At 39.3% G+C, this 20,152-nt stretch overlaps 1 protein-coding gene and 1 non-coding gene across 19 annotated transcripts in view; one reads left to right on the plus strand and one right to left on the minus strand.

Annotated features, from left to right (window-relative positions):
• The first annotated feature begins 5,933 nt into the window (after positions 1 to 5,933).
• The window catches only part of CDK12 (cyclin dependent kinase 12), a 78,322-nt gene continuing 64,103 nt past the window's right edge, over positions 5,934 to 20,152 (plus strand). For 16 of the 18 annotated variants that reach the window (XR_006714942.1, XR_006714939.1, XR_006714941.1 and 13 more), the window contains exons 1-2: positions 5,934 to 7,596; positions 12,327 to 13,214. Coding sequence is in view for 4 of the 18 variants with exons in the window: in XM_045488677.1 (XP_045344633.1) it covers positions 6,548 to 7,596; positions 12,327 to 13,214 (1,937 nt within the window). In the remaining 14 variants the exon portion in view is untranslated. The remainder of the gene's footprint in view (positions 7,597 to 12,326; positions 13,215 to 20,152) is intronic. The other 2 variants (XM_045488678.1, XM_045488680.1) reach the window with 1 other exon arrangement.
• On the minus strand, positions 16,416 to 16,522 carry LOC123604800. The gene has a single exon (XR_006715517.1). It is a non-coding gene; the product is annotated as a U6 spliceosomal RNA (small nuclear RNA).

Genomic DNA, 20,152 nt, shown 5'->3' on the forward strand with positions numbered 1-20,152 from the left:
CGACACAAAGAATGTGTGTCCTATCTCTTCCATAAGTAAATCCTCACAACGAGAAATTTGGAGTAATGCTGAGAAGTTTGTGGCCACTGGAACTGAAGAACTAGGCTAAAATACAATGCATTCGGTGAAAATTCTTAACATAGTTATGGCTTTTTTTTAATGTTCTTTTTGCAAACACATCTTTGAAAATAACTGCTGTAAAGTTGGAGGTTACGTAGTTCGCTGCAAGGATACTAATGGTGGATTTCTGCTGGCTCTTCAGTCTCAGACTGTCCACATTTCAAAAATGCTATTCAAACATCCTCCAAGGCCATTCCAGCAGATAACTATAGGCACAGCACTTAAATTTAATAAAAACAAATCTTGGGAAGTGTCTGAAAACATGTCTATTACCACAAAGGTATCTATAACCATGCTCTTTGAAAGTAGAATTCAAATTCCATTTCTTACCTACTCTTTATCCTCTTTTCCTTTGAGTTATTACATAGTGAGTTTCTTGGCGCTGGATTTGGCTGTCATTTCTTTTTTTTTTTTTTTTTTGATGTACTTTTTTTTTTTTTACTTTTATTTTTGAGAGAGAGAGAGAGAGAGAGAGAGAGAGAACGAGCGGGGGAGGGGCAGAGAGAAAGGGGGACAGAGGATCTGAAGCGGGCTCTGCACTCACTGATAGCAGCAAGCCTGATGTGGGGCTCCATCTCACAAACTGGGAGATCATGACTTGAGTCGAAGTCTGACACTCAACCAACTAAGCCACCCAGATGCCCCTGGCCCTCATTTCTTAATTCCTACTACCTAGCACTGTACTTGGACTTAGTAGGCAAATGTTTTATTGGGCCTACAAAACCATGCGAGACCCAATTCTCCCTTGCCAATCACCAGCCTTGCTGGCCTTGTTTCTCATGCAGAAAATTCCCCCACTCTTTCCTCTTCCAAGATCCTTGAACAGGTCTTTTTAACTGCTGTGAGGGGCCTTCCTTTGCCTGACCCCTTCACCTCACTAAGGCCCTCTTACTTGGATGTCAATTTAATTGTCTTCCTCCAGGCTAGAGAAGCCTTTTCTAACTCCTGACTTGATCAGGTCCACTGTTACATTATTTCAAACATCTCTTTAATAGCATTTTCACCATTGAAATTAATTGTTCATTAATTGTAATTAATTAATGGTTCAATGTCTGTCTTCCCTGTTATATAGTTATTGCCAGAAAGGCTGCACTGGGTCTACTTCTTTCACTACTGTCTAGTGACATTGCTTGGCCAAATCCCTGACACACATCAGAGACTCAGTGCATATCGTTGGGATAAATTAATAGGGTTGCCAGATAAAATACAGAACAGTCAGGGAGGTGCCTGGGTGGCTCAGTTAAGCATCTGACTTTGGGTCCGGTCATGATCTTATGGTTAGCAAGTTTGAACCCCACGTGGAGCTCTGTGCTGACAGCTCAGAGCCTGGAGCCTGCTTTGGATTCTGTGTCTCCCTCACTCTCTTCCCCTCCCCCACTTCACTCTGTCTTTCTCTCTCAAAAATAAATAAACATTAAAATATATATATACACGGGGCGCCTGGGTGGCACAGTCGGTTAAGCATCCGACTTCAGCCAGGTCGCGATCTCGCGGTCCGTGAGTTCGAGCCCCGCGTCGGGCTCTGGGCTGATGGCTCAGAGCCTGGAGCCTGTTTCTGATTCTGTGTCTCCCTCTCTCTCTGCCCCTCCCCCCGTTCATGCTCTGTCTCTCTCTGTCCCAAAAATAAACGTTGAAAAAAAAAATTTTTTTTAATATATATATACAGAGGGGCGCCTGGGTGGCTCAGTCAGTTGAGCGCCCAACTTCGGCTCAGGTCATGATCTTGCAGTCTGTGAGTTCGAGCCCCAAGTCAGGCTCTGTGCTGACAGCTTAGAGCCTGGAGCCTGCTTTGATTCTGTGTCTCCCTCTCTCTCTGCCCCTCCCCCGCTCATGCTCTGTCTCTCTCTGTCAAAAATAAACATTATTTTTTAAAAAAAATATATACATATACAGAGCACTCAGTTAAATTTGAATTTCAGATAATCACTGGATATTCTTTAGCACAAAAGTATGTTCCAAATATTCTATAATGTAAATCTAGCAACTTAAAATTGATGAGGTACAGACAGTATTTTGTCCAAGTGAGAATATTCAAAGATAATGCAAACTTAAAATGCTATTTCCAGGGAGACTGGGTGACATAGTTGGTTAAGCATCTGACTTGATATCAGCTCAGGTCATGAGCTCACAGTTCCTTGGTTTAAGTCCCCTGTAGGGCTGCAAGCTGACAGTGTGGAACCTCCTTGGGATTCTCTCTCCCTCTCTCTGCTCCTCCCCTGTGTGTGGTTTGCTTGCTCTCTCTTTCTCAAAATAAATAAATAAACTTAATAATAATAAAATAAAGTGCTGCTTCCAATAAATAAGATAAAATGCTGTTTCCTGCTATCAAAGTGTTCTTCATTCAACAAGCATCTGTGGAATCCTAATTCTTGTATATCAGGTAGGAGCTCATAATATAAATATGAAAACACAGCTCTTGGAATGCCTGGGTGGCTCAGTCGATCAAGCATCTGGTTTTGGATTTCTGCTCACATCATGATCCCAGGGTTGTGGGATCAAGCCCCACATTGGCTACACACTGAGCATGGAGCCTGCTTAAGATTCTCTCTCTCCCTCCCTCTGACTCTCTTCCCGCCTCACACACTCTCCTCCTCCTCTCTCTAAAAAGTAAAATAAAATAATAAATAAATAAATAAATAAATAAATAAATAAAAATAAAAAACACAGCCCCAACACTTGATGGATTCATCTGACTTAAGAGTTCTGAAAATATGATTGGTCACAATAACCAGTTACTCAAAAATGTCTGTTAATTTATCACTGTTCCCAAAACACCAATATTAGATATACAACTATATTTTCTCGTGGAAACTTTACACAATGTCTAGACCAAGCGTAGCTATGGAATTTTAAACCTTATAAGCTTGAAAATAAACTATACCAAATTTTGGTCACAGAATAGAATAGGAAGTTATAATTTCTCATTTTAAAATACAGATAAAATGACATTTGTTGAAAAATTTGTACTCCAGACGTAAAGATAGGAGAGACATGTCATTAAACAAGAAAATCATTCAAAGTGTACATAGGAGCAATCTTTGTATATGGCAAGAAGAAGCAAGGGTGAAATTTTAAATGACTAAGCTTTGAGGGAGATTTCAGAGGACTCTTTAAACCTAAAATCTAAACTAATAAATTGATCTAGGGTGGGGAGGAGCAGTTATTGACTTTAGTTAAATATTTCCTCTTGGATACAGCCTAAAGAGAAGCTTTCTGACTTGCTCTGGGTGATTTACAGGGAAAGTATAGTCTTCATCTGACTGATTACCTTGAGGCTCACAAAGTTGCCCTGACTCCCTGCCCTGGGAGGTCATGCAAATAAAGCAAACTGTGCAGTCCTGGAATTTCTGAGTTCAAAGTTTTTCTGTAGAGTGAAGCAACCCTTATTTTATAAAAGCTCTATTCTCACCAACTGTTGGACAGATTTCTGCAGTTTACACTGATTTTGTATTTAAATACTTTAACAAAATATATTTCCTAGATTAGAATCTTTTCCAGCTTTATTGAGATATTATTAACATTAGAGTAGCATTGTACCCACCAAAAAGAGACAGCGTATTGAAATAGAAAGAATACTGGTCTAAGATTGAATAAAAAGCTGTCCCTGCTCCTGGTACTTCCTACACTTAACGTAAAACATACTACAACCCCTGGGTCTCAGTTTCAACCTTTAGTAGATGCATATAGAAATACCCATCCTGGCCACCTCACCAGGTTTTTTGTTCAACTGATATCTACTGACAGACTTAAAAGAGTTCTGTGGAAAACTGAACAGTGCTCTAGAAATATAAGATATTATAAAAATTCAGTAAAATCATTCATTCATTCATTCATTTATTCACTAGGAGTTTCTAGTCTTCAGTAGGCAATCAACAGATAATTAAGAAAATTTCAGCTACTGTTTATGTGATGAATTTTATTTAAGATTTTATTTGACACATCACAATAATTTATTCTACTGTCTACACTTTTCCATTTTACCATGAGTGCGGGCGCATCCTGGGTCAGAAATTTAATCTCATTTAAAAGATATGAAAAATTTGAGTGATTTTGCCTAACTCATGCCAGTGTTTGATAAAGTGGGTCAGTCATTTCATCTAATTGGCCATTAAGTCTCATGCTATCTGCCGTTATGTCAGATACTGGTGGGGACTTTTACATCCAGGCTTTCTCGCAGCAATGAATAAGGAATTATCATACCTGAGTTCCAGTACTTAATTCTATGCTTTGTTTTTCTTGATGACATTAAATTTTCTTCCATGGTTAAAGTTTATCTTTTTTATTTTTAGCAAACATTTATGGATTTAAACATTTAGGTAAAAAATTTTCTTTTTAGTACCCATGTGACCAAAAGCAAAAAGAACATTTTCAGAGAGTGATTTTGAGAGTGGATTCTTTTGCCTTCATTCAGGATGTTTTCTGGCCCCTAACATACAAATCCTATTTAATCTTCCTGGCCCAACTCAAATGCCCTACATTTATAAAACTTTTTCTTTTCTTTCTTTTCTTTCTTTCTTTCTTTTTTTAATGTTTATTTATTTTTCGAGAGAGAGATTGACAGAGTGTGAGCAGGGGAAGGGCAGAGAGAGAGAGGAAGACACAGAATCTGAAGCAGGCTCCAGGCTCTGAGCTGTCAGCACAGAGTCCGACGCGGGGCTCAAACCCACGAACCGTGAGATCATGACCTGACCTGAAGTCTGACGCTTAACCGACTGAGCCACACAGGCGCCCCATAAAACTTTTTCTTAACACTCCCAGCCTCCTTTTGAATTTCTGGAGAGTTCTGTATCATTCTTATGACATTTATCACCTCATATCTTGTGGTATGAATATTTTCCCCATGTCTTGCTTGATGGCCGTATGAGAGTAGACGCTATATCACAGACAAGGGCCTTAAAGTCTCACAGATAAATTTGATGAAGAATGAAGAAATTTGGAAAAGTCATTTAACTTCTCAGTACCTTAGTTTCCTCACATACACAACCTTATTTCAGATGATTGTTGTGAAGATGTAATGAGTTAATGTGTACAAAGTTTTGAAAAGTAGAAAATGAAGGGCAGGGTAAGATATTTTTTTTTCTCACGCATGAATACCATGTTTTACTTGTTCATAATTATAATCTTCCATGTGAAGAGAACAGGCTAAATGATTCCAGAAAAGCCACAGATGATCCAGGAGGTGATGAATTTTCAGGTTCAGATTTTAAAGAGAGTGGAAAGAGGAAGTGGCACACTATACAAGAGCTGTGCTTTAGTGTTAGACTTGAATTTGAATCTCATCTTTGGCACTTGCTGGACTAGCTTTGTTACCTTGAATAAGCTATTTAACTTCGGTGACTATTAGTTTCGTTATATGTAGAATGGGGATGAGGGTATCGTGATTTGCGAGGTAGTAGGAGACACAGGGACAATGCGCCCAGTATACGTACATAAGCGGAGAGAATTGTTAATGCTTAGGAACTTGGGTTGAAATGTCCCCACAACCGCCCTTTGTCCTGTTGATAATATTTTCATCCTGGTAGTTAAAAGAGTTGTTATAAACTGTGCAAAACGAGTCTTGCGCCGGGGCCTGGGAGTTATTTCTTCGAGAGTTACCAATAAAGCTTTGAATTAAAAAAAAAAAAAAAAAGAAAAAAATCCCCCAGCGCCGTTTCAATAAAGCTTTGTTCAAATGGAGGGCGGGAGTTTATCGCGAGACTCTGCCGGAACGCGTTTCCTGTTCGGGACGCTCTCTCGCGTTATGTGAGCAAGAAGCGCTGAGAGGTGAAAGGGAAGCACGAAATACCGCGAGAACCCACAGGATTCTCGCGGTATTTCCTCGGTTTGCCCCCTCCCCCCCTTCCCCAAGTGCCGTTTCGGTTTAACCTAGTGTGTGACTGAGTCTGTGTGAGGGAGCGAATGAGTGTGTGAGGTATTGAGGTGAGGCGGAGGCAAGAAAAGGGTCTCCCTCAGGAGCGAGGGACAAAGGGGGCGTGAGGCACCTAGGCCGCGGGACCCCAGCGACAGGAAGCCGCCCCGAGACGGGCTACCGGGTAGGGGAAGGGCCCGCGCAGTCTTCACAGGGCCCCAGAGCCGGAGTCGGCCCCACAGCCCCCGGGCCGTCGGCTTCCTACTTCCTCGACCTCCCCGGCGTCCGGGCCTGAGGAGTGGCTCGGCGAGGGGAGGACGGGAAACAGACTTGGGCAGCTACCCGTTGTCTCGCAACTCCACTGCTGAGGAACTCATTTCTTTCCTGGCTCCTTCACCCCCCACCTCATGTAGGAGGGTGCTGAGGAGTCGGGAGGGAGGAGGAGCCTGGGCTACAGTCCCTTCCCTCCCCACCCCCTTCTAGGGGCGCTTTGGTAGGCGTGGGGTTGGGGGGTGGGTGGGGGTTACTTTTCGGAGTGCTGGGGAACTTTTTCCCCGTTTTGAGGGTAGGGGAAAGGGAATGCCCAATCCAGAGAGACATGGGGGCAAGAAGGACGGGAGTGGAGGAGCTTCTGGAACTTTGCAGCCGTCATCGGGAGGTGGCAGCTCCAACAGCAGAGAGCGTCACCGCTTGGTGTCGAAGCACAAGCGGCATAAATCCAAGCACTCCAAAGACATGGGGTTGGTGACCCCCGAAGCAGCACCTTTAGGTACAATTATCAAACCTTTGGTGGAGTATGATGACATCAGTTCTGATTCAGATACCTTCTCTGACGATATGGCCTTCAAACTAGACAGGAGGGAGAATGATGAGCGTCGTGGAACTGATCGGAGTGACCGCCTGCACAAACATCGTCACCACCAGCACAGACGTTCCCGGGACTTACTAAAAACTAAACAGACAGAAAAAGAAAAAAACCAGGAAGTCTCCAGCAAATCGGGATCTATGAAGGACCGGATATCAGGAAGTTCAAAGCGTTCAAATGAGGAGAATGAGGACTATGGGAAGGCACAGATATCCAAAAGCAGCAGCAACAAGGAATCCAGGTCATCCAAACTACATAAGGAGAAGACCCGGAAAGAACGTGAGTTGAAGTCTGGGCACAAAGACCGGAGTAAAAGTCATCGGAAAAGGGAAACACCCAAAAGCTACAAGACGGTGGACAGCCCCAAACGGAGATCCAGGAGTCCCCATAGGAAATGGTCTGACAGCCCCAAGCAAGATGATAGCCCCTCAGGAGCTTCTTATGGCCAAGATTATGACCTTAGTCCTCCAAGATCTCACACCTCTAGCAATTATGACTCCTACAAGAAGAGTCCTGGAAGTACCTCAAGAAGGCAGTCAATTAGTCCTCCCTACAAGGAGCCCTCGGCCTACCAGTCCAGCACCCGATCACCCAGCCCTTACAGTAGACGACAAAGGTCTGTGAGTCCCTATGGCCGGAGACGTTCTTCCAGCTATGAAAGGAGTGGCTCTTACAGTGGGAGATCACCCAGTCCCTATGGTCGAAGACGGTCCAGCAGCCCTTTCATGAGCAAACGGTCTCTGAGTCGGAGTCCACTCCCCAGGTGAGCTATTTCTCCAACAGCCTTTTCTTACTTAGGGTGGGTTATGAGGAACTGGCAATTAGTCATGTTAACATTTTGTTGAAACTCCTGGTCTTCCTCATTGACTTTGCTATTGGCTAGTGAATTCAAGTAGGTGAATCTGGTTTTCTCTCAACCCAGAATTCAAGAAGTGGAGAGCTCACATGCCTAAAACTTCTAAAGGTAGGTACTCCCTGTGGCGAGATACTCAGTTGGAAGCTCCTGTGAGAAAAATCATAAATTTGTGCTTATTGAGTGCACAGAGTTGATAACTGAGCTTATCCCAGAGCTGATGTAGCGATTTCTGTTGCTTTGTCTTAAATACTTTAAAATCACCTTGGTGTTAGTGCTTTAGACCTCACTGGACCTGATTGGAGATCTAAGAAATTATAAATTTTCATTTGTATTATCTTGAGGTATTTGCCCAAGTCATCTATCACTTGTGTGTGGGCTGTCCCCTGGGTCTCCAAAGCTGTAAGTTTATTTCCTAATTGACGATGTTTTGATAGTTCCTGTCTTTTAACGGATGTTTTCAGTGGAAATTCAGCTGTTTAGTCCTTTTTCTTTTTGTTGGTATATAGCCTAGCAGAAATTGGTTCCAAGGATAATTTGATTATCAGCATCACCATTGACCTACCCTGTGACCACTGGCAATTTTCAAAATCTTTATCTAAACAAGTGGTATTAGTGCCTTCATCATGATAGGTTAGCAAGAAAGGCATGTTGGGTTTGAAATTTAATTGTTGAAATGAATTACTATTGAAAACTGTGTTCTTATTCCTAGATGATAAGATGTGTCTCCCTTTTGTGGACTCACTTTTGTCCACAAAAGAACATGGGCTATGAAGTTATACTTGAGTGGTATCCTAATTTTGCTTTGTGAACTTTGGCAAATAATTTAGTTTCTCCCTGCCCGTGTTTCTTTATGTGTAAAGTGGGAATAATAACTATCTTATTTCTAGAGTAATTGTGAGGATTAAATTAGCTAGTAAATGTGAACTGCATAGCTCAGTGCTTGGTACCTGGAGCAAGTCAGTAAATTCTGTGAGTGAGGAAATATTGTTGAATGCTAGTGGAGAAATTATGCTAATTTTTAAAAATCCGTGCGTGTCTTTTATATGTTAATATGAGTAATTTTTACTGACTTAAAGTTACAATTATTCATTAACTAGTTTGAATTGATCAAGCTGCAGAATTCAGGCTGTCAGGGTCTGAAGTTCCTTAGTCCCCCTCCCCGTCATTTTATCACAATTTTTCAAACACAGAAAAGTTGAAAGAATTACAGTAAGGACCCATATATGTACTATCTAGATTCTACAGTTGATGTATGCTATATGTTTTATTGTAATTATCCATTTTTCCATCAATCCATTTTTTGTTTTGATTCATCTCAAAGTTGCAGACATCAGTATACTTCACTATAAGCATTTTAGTGTGTTGTAGATAGCATTAGAGTTCACTTTTTTTTGAAGGGGTGAGAGTAAAATTTATGTACAGTGAAATGCATAAGTCTTAAATATACCGTTTATAAAGTTGCTTAGTTCTTTAAGGAAACCTAAGAAATATTCTCAGAATACTTGTTTTCTTGAGGGCGTAGTTTCATTAAGGCTGTTTTGAGAATTTCTATTGTCGTGAGTTTTGTTAATATGGAAGTGCACTTAAGCCTAAAACACTAAAACAAGTTTCAGAAAGAGCTTGCTTTGCAGTGATTCCTTTTGGATTCATATCTCAAGTTCTCTCTTCCTCTACTCAGTTAATTGAAACTCGTGTAGTAATGGTAAAAAATAAATCAGGAAAGAATTAGACACACAATATGATAGCATAGGACAGAAGTATAAACATTACATAATTTTAGAGACACATGTATATTGTTAGTTGGGTTATAGAGAACATTATATGTTTGTATGTGTGCACTGCATATTTTTCCCACACTTGATGCAATTCCAGAGAGCAAATAAAATACAAAAATTTCTTAGAGTCAGAGTAGAACATACAGTTCCCTTCTGTGATATTCTCTGTGTTTTTTTTCTTGGGAGACACAGTCAAAATTAAACAAGCAAAATCATTTTAAAAGACTGGAAGTGCTTTGCCAGAAATGCAAAGTCTTTGAATTCTCTAAATTAGTAGCGATTAATACTAGCAATTTCATTTTGGATGGGTAGAACCTAACTCAATTCAGGAGGAAAATACGTTTGTTTGTGAGAACAGTTTTTATTGTTGCCTGCATTTACCTTTATTGCTTGTCTCCTCTCCCCACCCCATCTCCTGCTCTTTTTCTTTTTTTAATTTTTTTTTTTTTTTTTTTTTTTAGTGTTTATTTATTTTTGAGAGAGAGAGAGAAACAGTGTGAGTGGGGGAGGGTCAGAAAGAGAGGGAGACACAGACTCTGAAGCAGGCTCCAGGTTCTGAGCTGTCAGCACAGAGCCTGACGCTGGACTCGAACTCACAAACTGTGAGATCATGACCTGAGCTGAAGTCGCTACCAAACAGACTGAGACATCCAGGCAGTGCCCCCCGTCCCCACTTTTTTTTTTGTAGAGTGGATCTCAATCTCAAATATAGCATTTGTATCACTAAAAATGCTGTAAGTATATGGCCATCAGAATGTTCTCTTAACAGTAGGCTTCTGTTCAGAAGTTGAAGGGTTTGTAGCAGAGTTCCTTAGGAAGATTTAGTAATGGTGAAAAGATTAAAGAAACAATAGTTTTTAGAGCATGGTCTCTGACATTAATTATTGTTTGGGATTTTAGAAGTTTACCCTGGCATAACAGAGATGGTAGTTTTATCCCAGCTCTAATTCAGTCAGAGAAAAGCCTCTGGTTTCAGCCAGTTATTTACAAGAAAAGTATTAATTTTCTTAAGAGTAAGTGGATACTGAGAGAACCACTTTCAGTATTCTGTATCCTCATGTTTATATATATGCTGTTATTGCTGTTTTGAGTACTTTGATTCCAATAATGACTATTAGGAGCAAACTTCCAAAAATCAGTGTAGGTATAAGAAAATCGTGGCTGATATCATGCAAGTTGTTTCCCCTACACATATATGCTATTTATTTCGAAACATTTGACTAATGTTAGTGTTATCAGCGATCAAAGATAAAGGGAGATATTGAAGATCTGGAATGGGTACAGTTTATTTTAGACTACTGGGCAAGTTATATTTTGTCCAATAACATTTTTAGTGCTTTTTTTCACCTCACATTGAGGCCTGAGCACATTAGGCTTTATTAAAAGGCAAAACGAATTAATGAGGGTTGAGTTTCAATTTAGAATAATCTGCCTCATAGATTCCCAGATTCTTAATAATGAAGAAAATAAGTTGAACATGCAACAGTATATTGCTTTTTGAGTTCCTACAAAGTTGATTGGAAATCATTTTATATACGAAAGTACCAAAAGTCACCATAGTTCTGAGAACTTCTAATTATTTGGTAAGACAATTTTTTCAACTTATCTATTTTGTAAGTCCTAACAACTCTTGTATCTTAGGGTTCATTTAGTATAGGTACAGCTTAATAATCAACTGGGGAGCAAAATCTTTTTCTGGGATCTATCAATTAACTAGCTCTCTAGTTGAAACAATTAGCTTTTGGTGAAGCATGCTAGTTACTTATAACATCCTGATTGGTATAACCCACCTTTAGTACAAAGTATAACTTTTTTGGGAGGGCACCTGGATGGCTCAGTGGGTTCAGCATCTGACTTCAGCTCAGGTCATGATCTCCTGGTTCATGAGTTCCAGCCCCACATCCGGCTTGCAGCTATCATCGCAGAGCCCTCTTGGGATCATCTCTCCCCCTGTCTCTGCCCCTCCCCTGCTTGTACTCTCTCAAAACAAAATAAAACAAAAAAGTATAATTGTTTTAAATCATGTTTTTGCTTTATCAGAGATTTAAACCCAAATTCTAAAAATAATCATTGTGATTATGGATGTTTTCCAGCATGGAGAAAAAAATATTCATTCATCTTTCTTCAGTTGGATAAGTAATAGATAATTTTAATGTTATGTGATTGAGATATGTTGTCATGCAGGTTTTAGTTCCTTGTAACCTATTTTTTAAATAAACTTTATATTCTACACAAATTTTAGATTTACAAAAAATATTGTGAATACAGTACAAAGAATTTTTTTTTTAAGTTTATTTATGTATTTTGAGAGCGTGTGTGGGAGGGGTAGAAAGAGAGGGAGAATCCCAAGCAGGCTCCACACTGTCAGTTAGTGCAGAGCCCAGTGTGGGGCTCAAACCCATAAACCATGAGATCATGACCTGAAATAAAATCAAGAGTCGACTGCCTAATTGACTGAGCCACCCAAGGGCCCCAGTACAAAGAATTCTTATATGTCCTTGCACCCAGTTTCCCTTATTATTAACATTTTACATTAGTATTTTACATTTGTTACAGTTAATGAACCCATTAATAAACCAATATTGGTATATTATTATTTGATGGTACCTAATTTATTTTTAAGATTGATAAATTACTCAAGTGGGTTCTTTACAGTGCTCCATAGTTGTTTTTTGTTTGTTTGTTTTTTAGTGAGCAGTATTAGAGTATAAGATTAGAAAGTAAAAATAGTATGAAAGCTCTCTTTACAAAGAAGGGGGCATTTGAAAGTGAATGTCCCTACATTGCTCCATAGTTTAACGGATGTATTTCCTCCATATTGTTGTAGGCTGTCCATCTTAAATTGCCTTTTTCTTTTTCCAGTAGGAAATCCATGAAGTCTAGAAGTAGAAGTCCCGCATATTCAAGACACTCATCTTCTCATAGTAAAAAGAAGAGATCGGGGTCACGCAGTCGACATTCCAGCATCTCACCTGTCAGGCTTCCATTGAACTCCAGCTTGGGAGCTGAACTCAGTAGGAAAAAGAAGGAAAGAGCAGCAGCTGCTGCTGCAGCAAAAATGGATGGAAAAGAGTCCAAGGGTTCACCTGTGTTTTTGCCTAGAAAAGAGAACAGTTTAGTAGAGGCTAAGGATTCAGGCTTGGAGTCTAAAAAGTTACCTAGAGGTGTAAAATTGGAAAAATCTGCCCCAGATACTGAACTGGTGAATGTACCACATCTCAATACAGAAGTCAAAAATTCTTTAGATACAGGGAAAGTAAAGTTGGATGAGAACTCTGAGAAGCATCCTATTCTTAAAGATTTGAAAGCACAGGGATCAAGAGACTCTAAACCCGTAGCGTTGAAAGAGGAGATTGTTACTCCAAAAGAGACAGAGGTATCAGAAAAGGAGACCCATCCGCCTCTCCCCACAGTTACTTCTCCTCCACCTCCTTTACCAACTACTACCCCTCCACCTCAAACACCCCCTTTGCCACCTTTGCCTCCACTACCAGCTATTCCACAGCAACCACCTCTGCCTCCTCCCCAACCAGCATTTAGTCAGGTTCTTGCTTCTAGTACTTCAACTCTGCCCCCTTCTACTCACCCAAGGACATCTACTCTGTCCTCTCAGGCAAATTCTCAGCCCCCTGTACAGGTTTCTGTGAAGACTCAAGTATCTGTAACAGCTGCTATTCCACACTTAAAAACTTCAACGTTGCCTCCTCTGCCCCTCCCACCCTTATTACCTGGAGACGATGACATGGATAGGTAAGTCCCATAGTTAACTGGGAAAATTTTACCTTCTCAATCTAAGTGTAATGCATTCTGTCTTCTCAAACTGTCAAAACTGCTCTATTACATGGCTGTTTAGAATGCTTTTTATGTGTAGGAAATGCCTTTGATGTTGGTTTTCAGTGGAAAAGTTCGTATTTATAACATTATTAGTTAGGAGGAGAAAATTACAATTTGAGGCCGTAGTAACCCTTTTTATTTATAAGTTTATTTGATAAGGGTTATTTTTGATTCAGATTTTTGAAAATCAGCGTTTTTCTCCCTAATTTTTTTTAATGTTTATTTATTTTTGAGAGACAGAGAGACAGAGTGGGAGGAGGGGAGGGGCAGAGAGAGAGGGAGACACAGAATCCAAAGCAGGCTCCAGGCCCTGAGCTGTCAGCACAGAGCCTGACTCAGGGCTCGAACTCACGAACCGTGAGATAATGACTTGAGCTGAAATTGGCCACTTAACTGACTGAGCCGCCCAGGCACCCCTACATAAATTTTTATGTTGAAAAAATTTTTCTTTTTCTTTTAGATTAAAAAAAATATTTTTTAAGTAATCTCTAAACCCAGTGTGGGGCTTGAGCTCACAACCCTTAGATCAAGAGTTGCATGCTCCACCAACTGAGCCAGCCAGGTGACCCTATGTTGAAAATTCTAAAAGTTATAGAAAAATTGAAAGAGTAACACAGTGAACTCTTGTATACTCTTCACCAGGATTCACCAGTTATTAACTTTCTGCCACATTTGCTTTAGATATCATGACACTTTACTTCTGAATACTTTAGTATATCTCTCCTGACACTAGAAACATTTTCCTAAAGAATCACAATACCTTTATCACCCTAAAAAAACTTCTCACTGATTTACTAATATAATACCAATAATATATTAAATATCCTTAATGATCCCCCAAAATGTCTTTTATAGCTGGAGCTTTTCCTCCTAATCCAGAAGAAAAATAAACTAGGTTTATCTTGAAAAGCACTGCTTTAAAAAAAAAAAATATATATATACATATATATATATGTGTGTGTGTGTGTGTGTGTGTGTATATATACACACACACACACACACACATATATACGTGCATACATACATATATACACGTATATGTATGTGTATGTATATAGGGGCACCTGGGTGGTTCCGTCAGGTATCCGACTTTGACTCAGGTCATGATCTCATGGATCATGAGTTTGAGCCCTGTGCTGGGCTCTGTGCTGGCAGCTTGGAGTCTGGACCCTGCTTTGGATTCTGTGTCTCCCTCTCTCTCTGCCCCTCCCTTGCTCATACTCTGTCTCTCTCTTTTTCTCTCAAAAAAATAAATAAAACATTTAAAAAATTAAAAAAAAAATTATCTTAGAAGCAAAAAACAATACATAGAATTTTTAACTAATTAGAATATAAATTCACAATGGGATGATGGGAAGAGCTCCAATTTTTTTTAGCTTGTTTTTAAGTTTATTGTATTTATTTTTTTGAGGGGGTAAAGAGCAGAGAGAGAGAGGGAGGGAATCCCAAACAGACTCCACACTGTCAGTGCAGAGCCCCATGTGGGGCTCGATCCTATGAACTGTGATAGCATGACATGAACAGAAATGAAGAGTCAGATGCTCAACCAACTGGCCACTCGGCACGCTGGAAGAGCTCTAATTTTAATGAATTCTCTGAATATTGAGAAGTGAAATGATTATGAAACATGAATCTGATTTTATGGAAAGCATTAGGAAATATACTTATTCTTTATCTTGGCAAGACTAGCTAGGCAAGTACCACCAAACACATATGATTAGCAGTGACATATGCCATGGCAGTCTGTTACTGGTTTTTTCAAAGGAGATCCTACCCTCTTGTTCTCTAGGATATGAGTTTCACTTATTGCAACAAACTTCATTGTAAGCATAAAAGTAAGTGCTACTGATCTTGCATCCCAGACTAATTCCCAAGCCTTCATTATTTTCCAAGTGACATTAATAATTTAAATGATGATATATTTCAGCCCTTTACATCTATATTTTTTCAGACTATGCTCTGTGCCTTATAAGATGGTACAAATGCAATTAAAAAATTTAAAAGAATAGTTGTATTACTATTCATAGTGGTAAATCTGATTTTAAAGAGAAATTCTACATGGTCTTTCTAATATTAATAATTATGAATTCTCTGTATCCTGAGAACAAAGGAGAAGACTAAAACCTGAAATGTTGTAAAGGAAATCTGTTTAGGTACATAATATACTTCTTGTAGATACAAACTATGTGTTTTTATGGTTTTTGTTGGAAAAGGTGATAGTTGAGCATTCTCCGATGGGACTTTAGGCCATGATCTACCTACAAGAACCGTGTTTAGATATTAGTTTACATTGTGGCTAGAACAGAATTGGTGTGGCTGAGAATCTTCATTTTGAAATGTTTATTTGGCTAACCAAGTGATTATTGAACTCACCTGCCATGTATCAGTGTAGAGTGCAGATTACCGTAGGTGGAGTAATTTTTATAGGAGACACATAAGGATTTCTATCTTTCAGATTGGGGATGAAAGGTAAAGTAAGACCATCCAGAGCTTATTTGAATGTGTGTAGCTATCTTTAAGAATGTGTTTCTGGGGTGCTTGGGTGGCTCAGTCATTTAAGCGTCTGACTTTGGCTCAGGTCATGATCTCACGGTTGGTGGGTTCAGGCCCCTGTGGGGCTCCGCGCTAACAGTGTGGAGACTGCTTGGGATTCTCTCTCTCTCTCTCTCTCTCTCTCTCTCTCTCTGTCTCTCTCTCCCTCCCTCCCCCCCCCCACTCTCTGCCCTTCCCTGACTTGCGCTTTCTCTCTCAAAATAAAATAAATTAAAAAAGAAAAAAGAATGTGTTTGAGAGAGAATGAAGTGAGCAAAACTATTTTTTGTTACTAATTCTGATTCTGAAAGTATAACTATTTTCTCTCATAGTCCAATGTAATTAACTTTTTAATAGTATGATATCTATGTAAAAACCCATATACAATAAAAACAAAACATCTATTTTTATGGATATATGTATTCATATGAATATATCCATATATACCCATATAAATTCATACCAAAAAAATCCAGAAAGAAACATACTAAGCTGATAAGAATGGTTACCTCTGTGGATGGGACTTAGGATGAAGGTCAAAGGTAAAGGAGCATTTGTACCTTATCTACAAATTTTTAATATTTTAAAAATTGGGAATGCTTCATAAATTTGCTTATCATACTTGCGCAGGAGCCATGCTCATCTTCTCTGTATTATTCCAGCTTTAGTATATGTACTGCCAAAGTGAGCACCAATGTAATTATTTTTAAATGTATGATGATTATTAGTTTTCCACAAAAATGTAAATCAATTATTGAAGGTAGAAAAACAGAAATGTAGATATCTTCCACTATTGATTTTATTTTTTCACTATGTATTATTTTTATTTTTAACTTATTTTAATTAATTATTTTATTTTATTTATTTATTTTTATTATTTATTTATTTATTTATTTTTTCAACGTTTATTTATTTTTGGGACAGAGAGAGACAGAGCATGAATGGGGGAGGGGCAGAGAGAGAGGGAGACACAGAATCGGAAACAGGCTCCAGGCTCTGAGCCATCAGCCCAGAGCCCGACGCGGGGCTCGAACTCACGGACCGCGAGATCGTGACCTGGCTGAAGTCGGACGCTTAACCAACTGCGCCACCCAGGCGCCCCTATTTATTTATTTTTAATGTTTATTTATTTTTGAGACAGAGAGAGACAGAGCATGAATGGGGGAGGGTCAGAGAGAGAGAGGGAGACAGAATCCGAAACAGGTTCCAGGCTCTGAGCTGTCAGCACAGAGCCTGACACAGGGCTCGAACTCACGGACCGCGAGATCATGACCTGAGTCCAACTGACTGAGCCACCCAGGCGCGTCTAATTTATTTTTTTAATTTACATTCAAGTTAGCATATAGTGCAACAATGATTTCAGGACTAGATTCCTTAATGCCCCTTAACCCATTTAGCTCTTCCTCCCTCCCACAGCCCCTCCAGTAACCCTCTGTTTGTTCTCCATATTTAAGAGTCTCTTATGTTTTGTCCCCTTCCCTGTTTTTATATTATTATTGCTTCCCTTCCCTTGTGTTCATCTGTTTTGTGTTTTAAAATCTTCGTATGAGTGAAGTCATATGATATTTGTCTTTCTCTGACTAATTTCACTTAGCATAATACCCTCTAGTTCCATCCACGTAGTTGCACATGGCAAGATTTCATTCTTTATGATTGACAAGTAATACTCCGTTTTGTGTGTGTGTGTGTGTGTGTGTATACATATATATGTGTGTGTGTGTGTGTATATATATATATGTATATACACACACACACACACACTACATCTTTATCCATTCATCCATCGATGGACATTTGGGCTCTTTCCATACTTTGGCTCTTGTTGATAGTACTGCTATAAACATTGGGGTGCATGTGTCCTTTCGAAACAGCATACCTGTATCCCTTGGATAAATACCTAGTAGTGCAATTGCTGGGTTGTAGGGTAGTTCTATTTTTAATTTTTTGAGGAACCTCCATACTGTTTTCCAGAGTGGCTACACCAGTTTGCATTCCCATGTATTAATTTTAGAGTCAAGGTGGTTTTTGTCTTTAAATTGGTTTTTTGTTTTTGGTACTTCTTTATCTAGCATAACAGCTGCACCAACCTTCATATGAAAAATAATTTTTATGTAAGAAAACTTTTCAGGAAGAAATCTGAAAGTTGCATACAGAATTTATGAATTCATTTATTTTCTTCTTGATCTTCTCACATGAGATTGCAGCAGCTTAATTGTTGAGAATGTGATTTATACATCTTTCCATTACCTACAGTGCTTTAAACATAGGATACAAATTGTATTCAGTAAATACTGCTTATTATTCATTCAAAATAAGTACAACTACTGAAGGAGCCAGCGTCGGGGCTTATGTGAAATGACACTGGGCATGTAGTTAATTCATTTGGCAAATGGATGATGTAAAGCTTATGTCAGAGGATTTGTCTTCTTTTAAAGTTCCTTTGGGAATAGAATGAAACTTTTCTTTCAAACATATATTGGACCAGGAGTATATTAACCTAGGTATCAAATGCAGGAGTGAATTTAACTAATGGTATTGAAAAAGCCTTTCTAAATGGTCTGTAATTCTTTGTTTCAAGAAGTGAGGGCTACTAAACACCCATTCTTGATGATATAGTACATTCTTCATGAACATAGTGATCATCCTGCTCTTGAGATCATTTGTGTACTCTTTTTTTTTTTTTTTTTTTAATTTCAGTTAACTGGGGCACGTGGCTGGCTCAGTCAGTAGAGCATGTGATTCTCAATCTCATGGTTGTGAGTTCAAGCCTCACTGGACATAGAGCTTACTAAAAAAAAAATAATAATAAAATAAAATCTTCATTTTTTTTTTTCAAGGTTTTTTTTTTTTTTTATTTTTGGGACAGAGAGAGACAGAGCATGAACGGGGGAGGGGCAGAGAGAGAGGGAGACACAGAATCGGAAACAGGCTCCAGGCTCTGAGCCATCAGCCCAGAGCCTGACGCGGGGCTCGAACTCACGGACCGCGAGATCGTGACCTGGCTGAAGTCGGACGCTTAACCGACTGCGCCACCCAGGCGCCCCTCAAATCTTCATTTTTGATAAATATTTTTTGCTGGCCCTGGTTCATTTGGAGTTTATCAGACTTTAGTAGAGTCTACATTATTCTTAAAGGTTTTACCTTTAAACTGTTAAGCTCTTACAGAAAAGAAGGGATCTTTGTGAGCATTCAAATTTGATTCAGAATTTTGCTAATGGAATGCTTGGTTCTCATTTTTAATGTATTCAATTCAAATTTTTTGGTAGAAGTTTATGAAAGTAAATCACTTTCTAAACAACCCACTTTAAGGGGCAAGGGATAAATGATCATATTTATTTAAAGTCATTTATGCTATTAAGTTGTAGAAAATATCAAGAAATTATTCTTTTTAAATCATTGATATGCAAATTCATATTCTTTATTAACAATAAAGACTTCTTATTGGTGGTATTGATATTGTACTACAGATTAAATCCCATCATCATAAATTCTAAGAGACTATACAGACTTTAAAATTTGGACCTTGGCAACTTTTTTTTTAATGTTTATTTTTGAGAGAGAGTGTGGAGGAGGGGCATATAAAAGGGAAAGAGAATCTGAAGCAGGCTGTGCACAGATGTGGGTTTTGAACTCACGAACTGTGAAATCATAACCTGAGCCGCCCAGGTGCCCCTGGAACTTGGCAACTTTTTAAAAATGTTTTTATTTATTTTGAGAGAGGGAGAGAGAGAATCTGCACCTTTATTTAGCCCAGAGCCCGATGCAGCACTCAATCTCACAAACTGTGAGATCCTGACCTGTGAAGTCCAAAATCAAGAGTCTGACGCTTAAGAGCCACCCAGGCTCCATGGCAATGTTTTTTGAAAGAAAATATTATATGTGAGCATTTATGCAACTACTCACCATATGTGAACCCAACTACAGGCATAATTGGGGAACCAGGAAATACTGATATTGATTGAAAAGATAGGCCAGCTTCCTGGTACTGAATCTTCACAGTAAGGACTCAAATGTTAAATATCTGCTCTCCAGTGTTAGACTCTCTGTACGGTATGTCCTCTGCACTGTACACAGCTACGTTTTACTGAGTACCCTATGCTGAACGCTAAAGGCCATAATGTTAAGCACTGCAGTTTGTTTTTAATGTTTATTTATTTTGAGAGAGTGGGGGGGAGAGGCAGAAAGAGAGGGAGACAGAGGATCTGAAGCAGGCTCTGCACTGAAAGCAGAGAGCCTGATGTGGGGCTCGAACTCACGAACCGGGAGATCATGACCTAAGCTGAAGTCAGACTTTAACCGACTGAGCCACCCAGGTTCCCCTT

Source organism: Leopardus geoffroyi, chromosome E1 (assembly GCF_018350155.1).
Source record: "Leopardus geoffroyi isolate Oge1 chromosome E1, O.geoffroyi_Oge1_pat1.0, whole genome shotgun sequence".
Classification (NCBI taxonomy): domain Eukaryota; kingdom Metazoa; phylum Chordata; class Mammalia; order Carnivora; family Felidae; genus Leopardus; species Leopardus geoffroyi.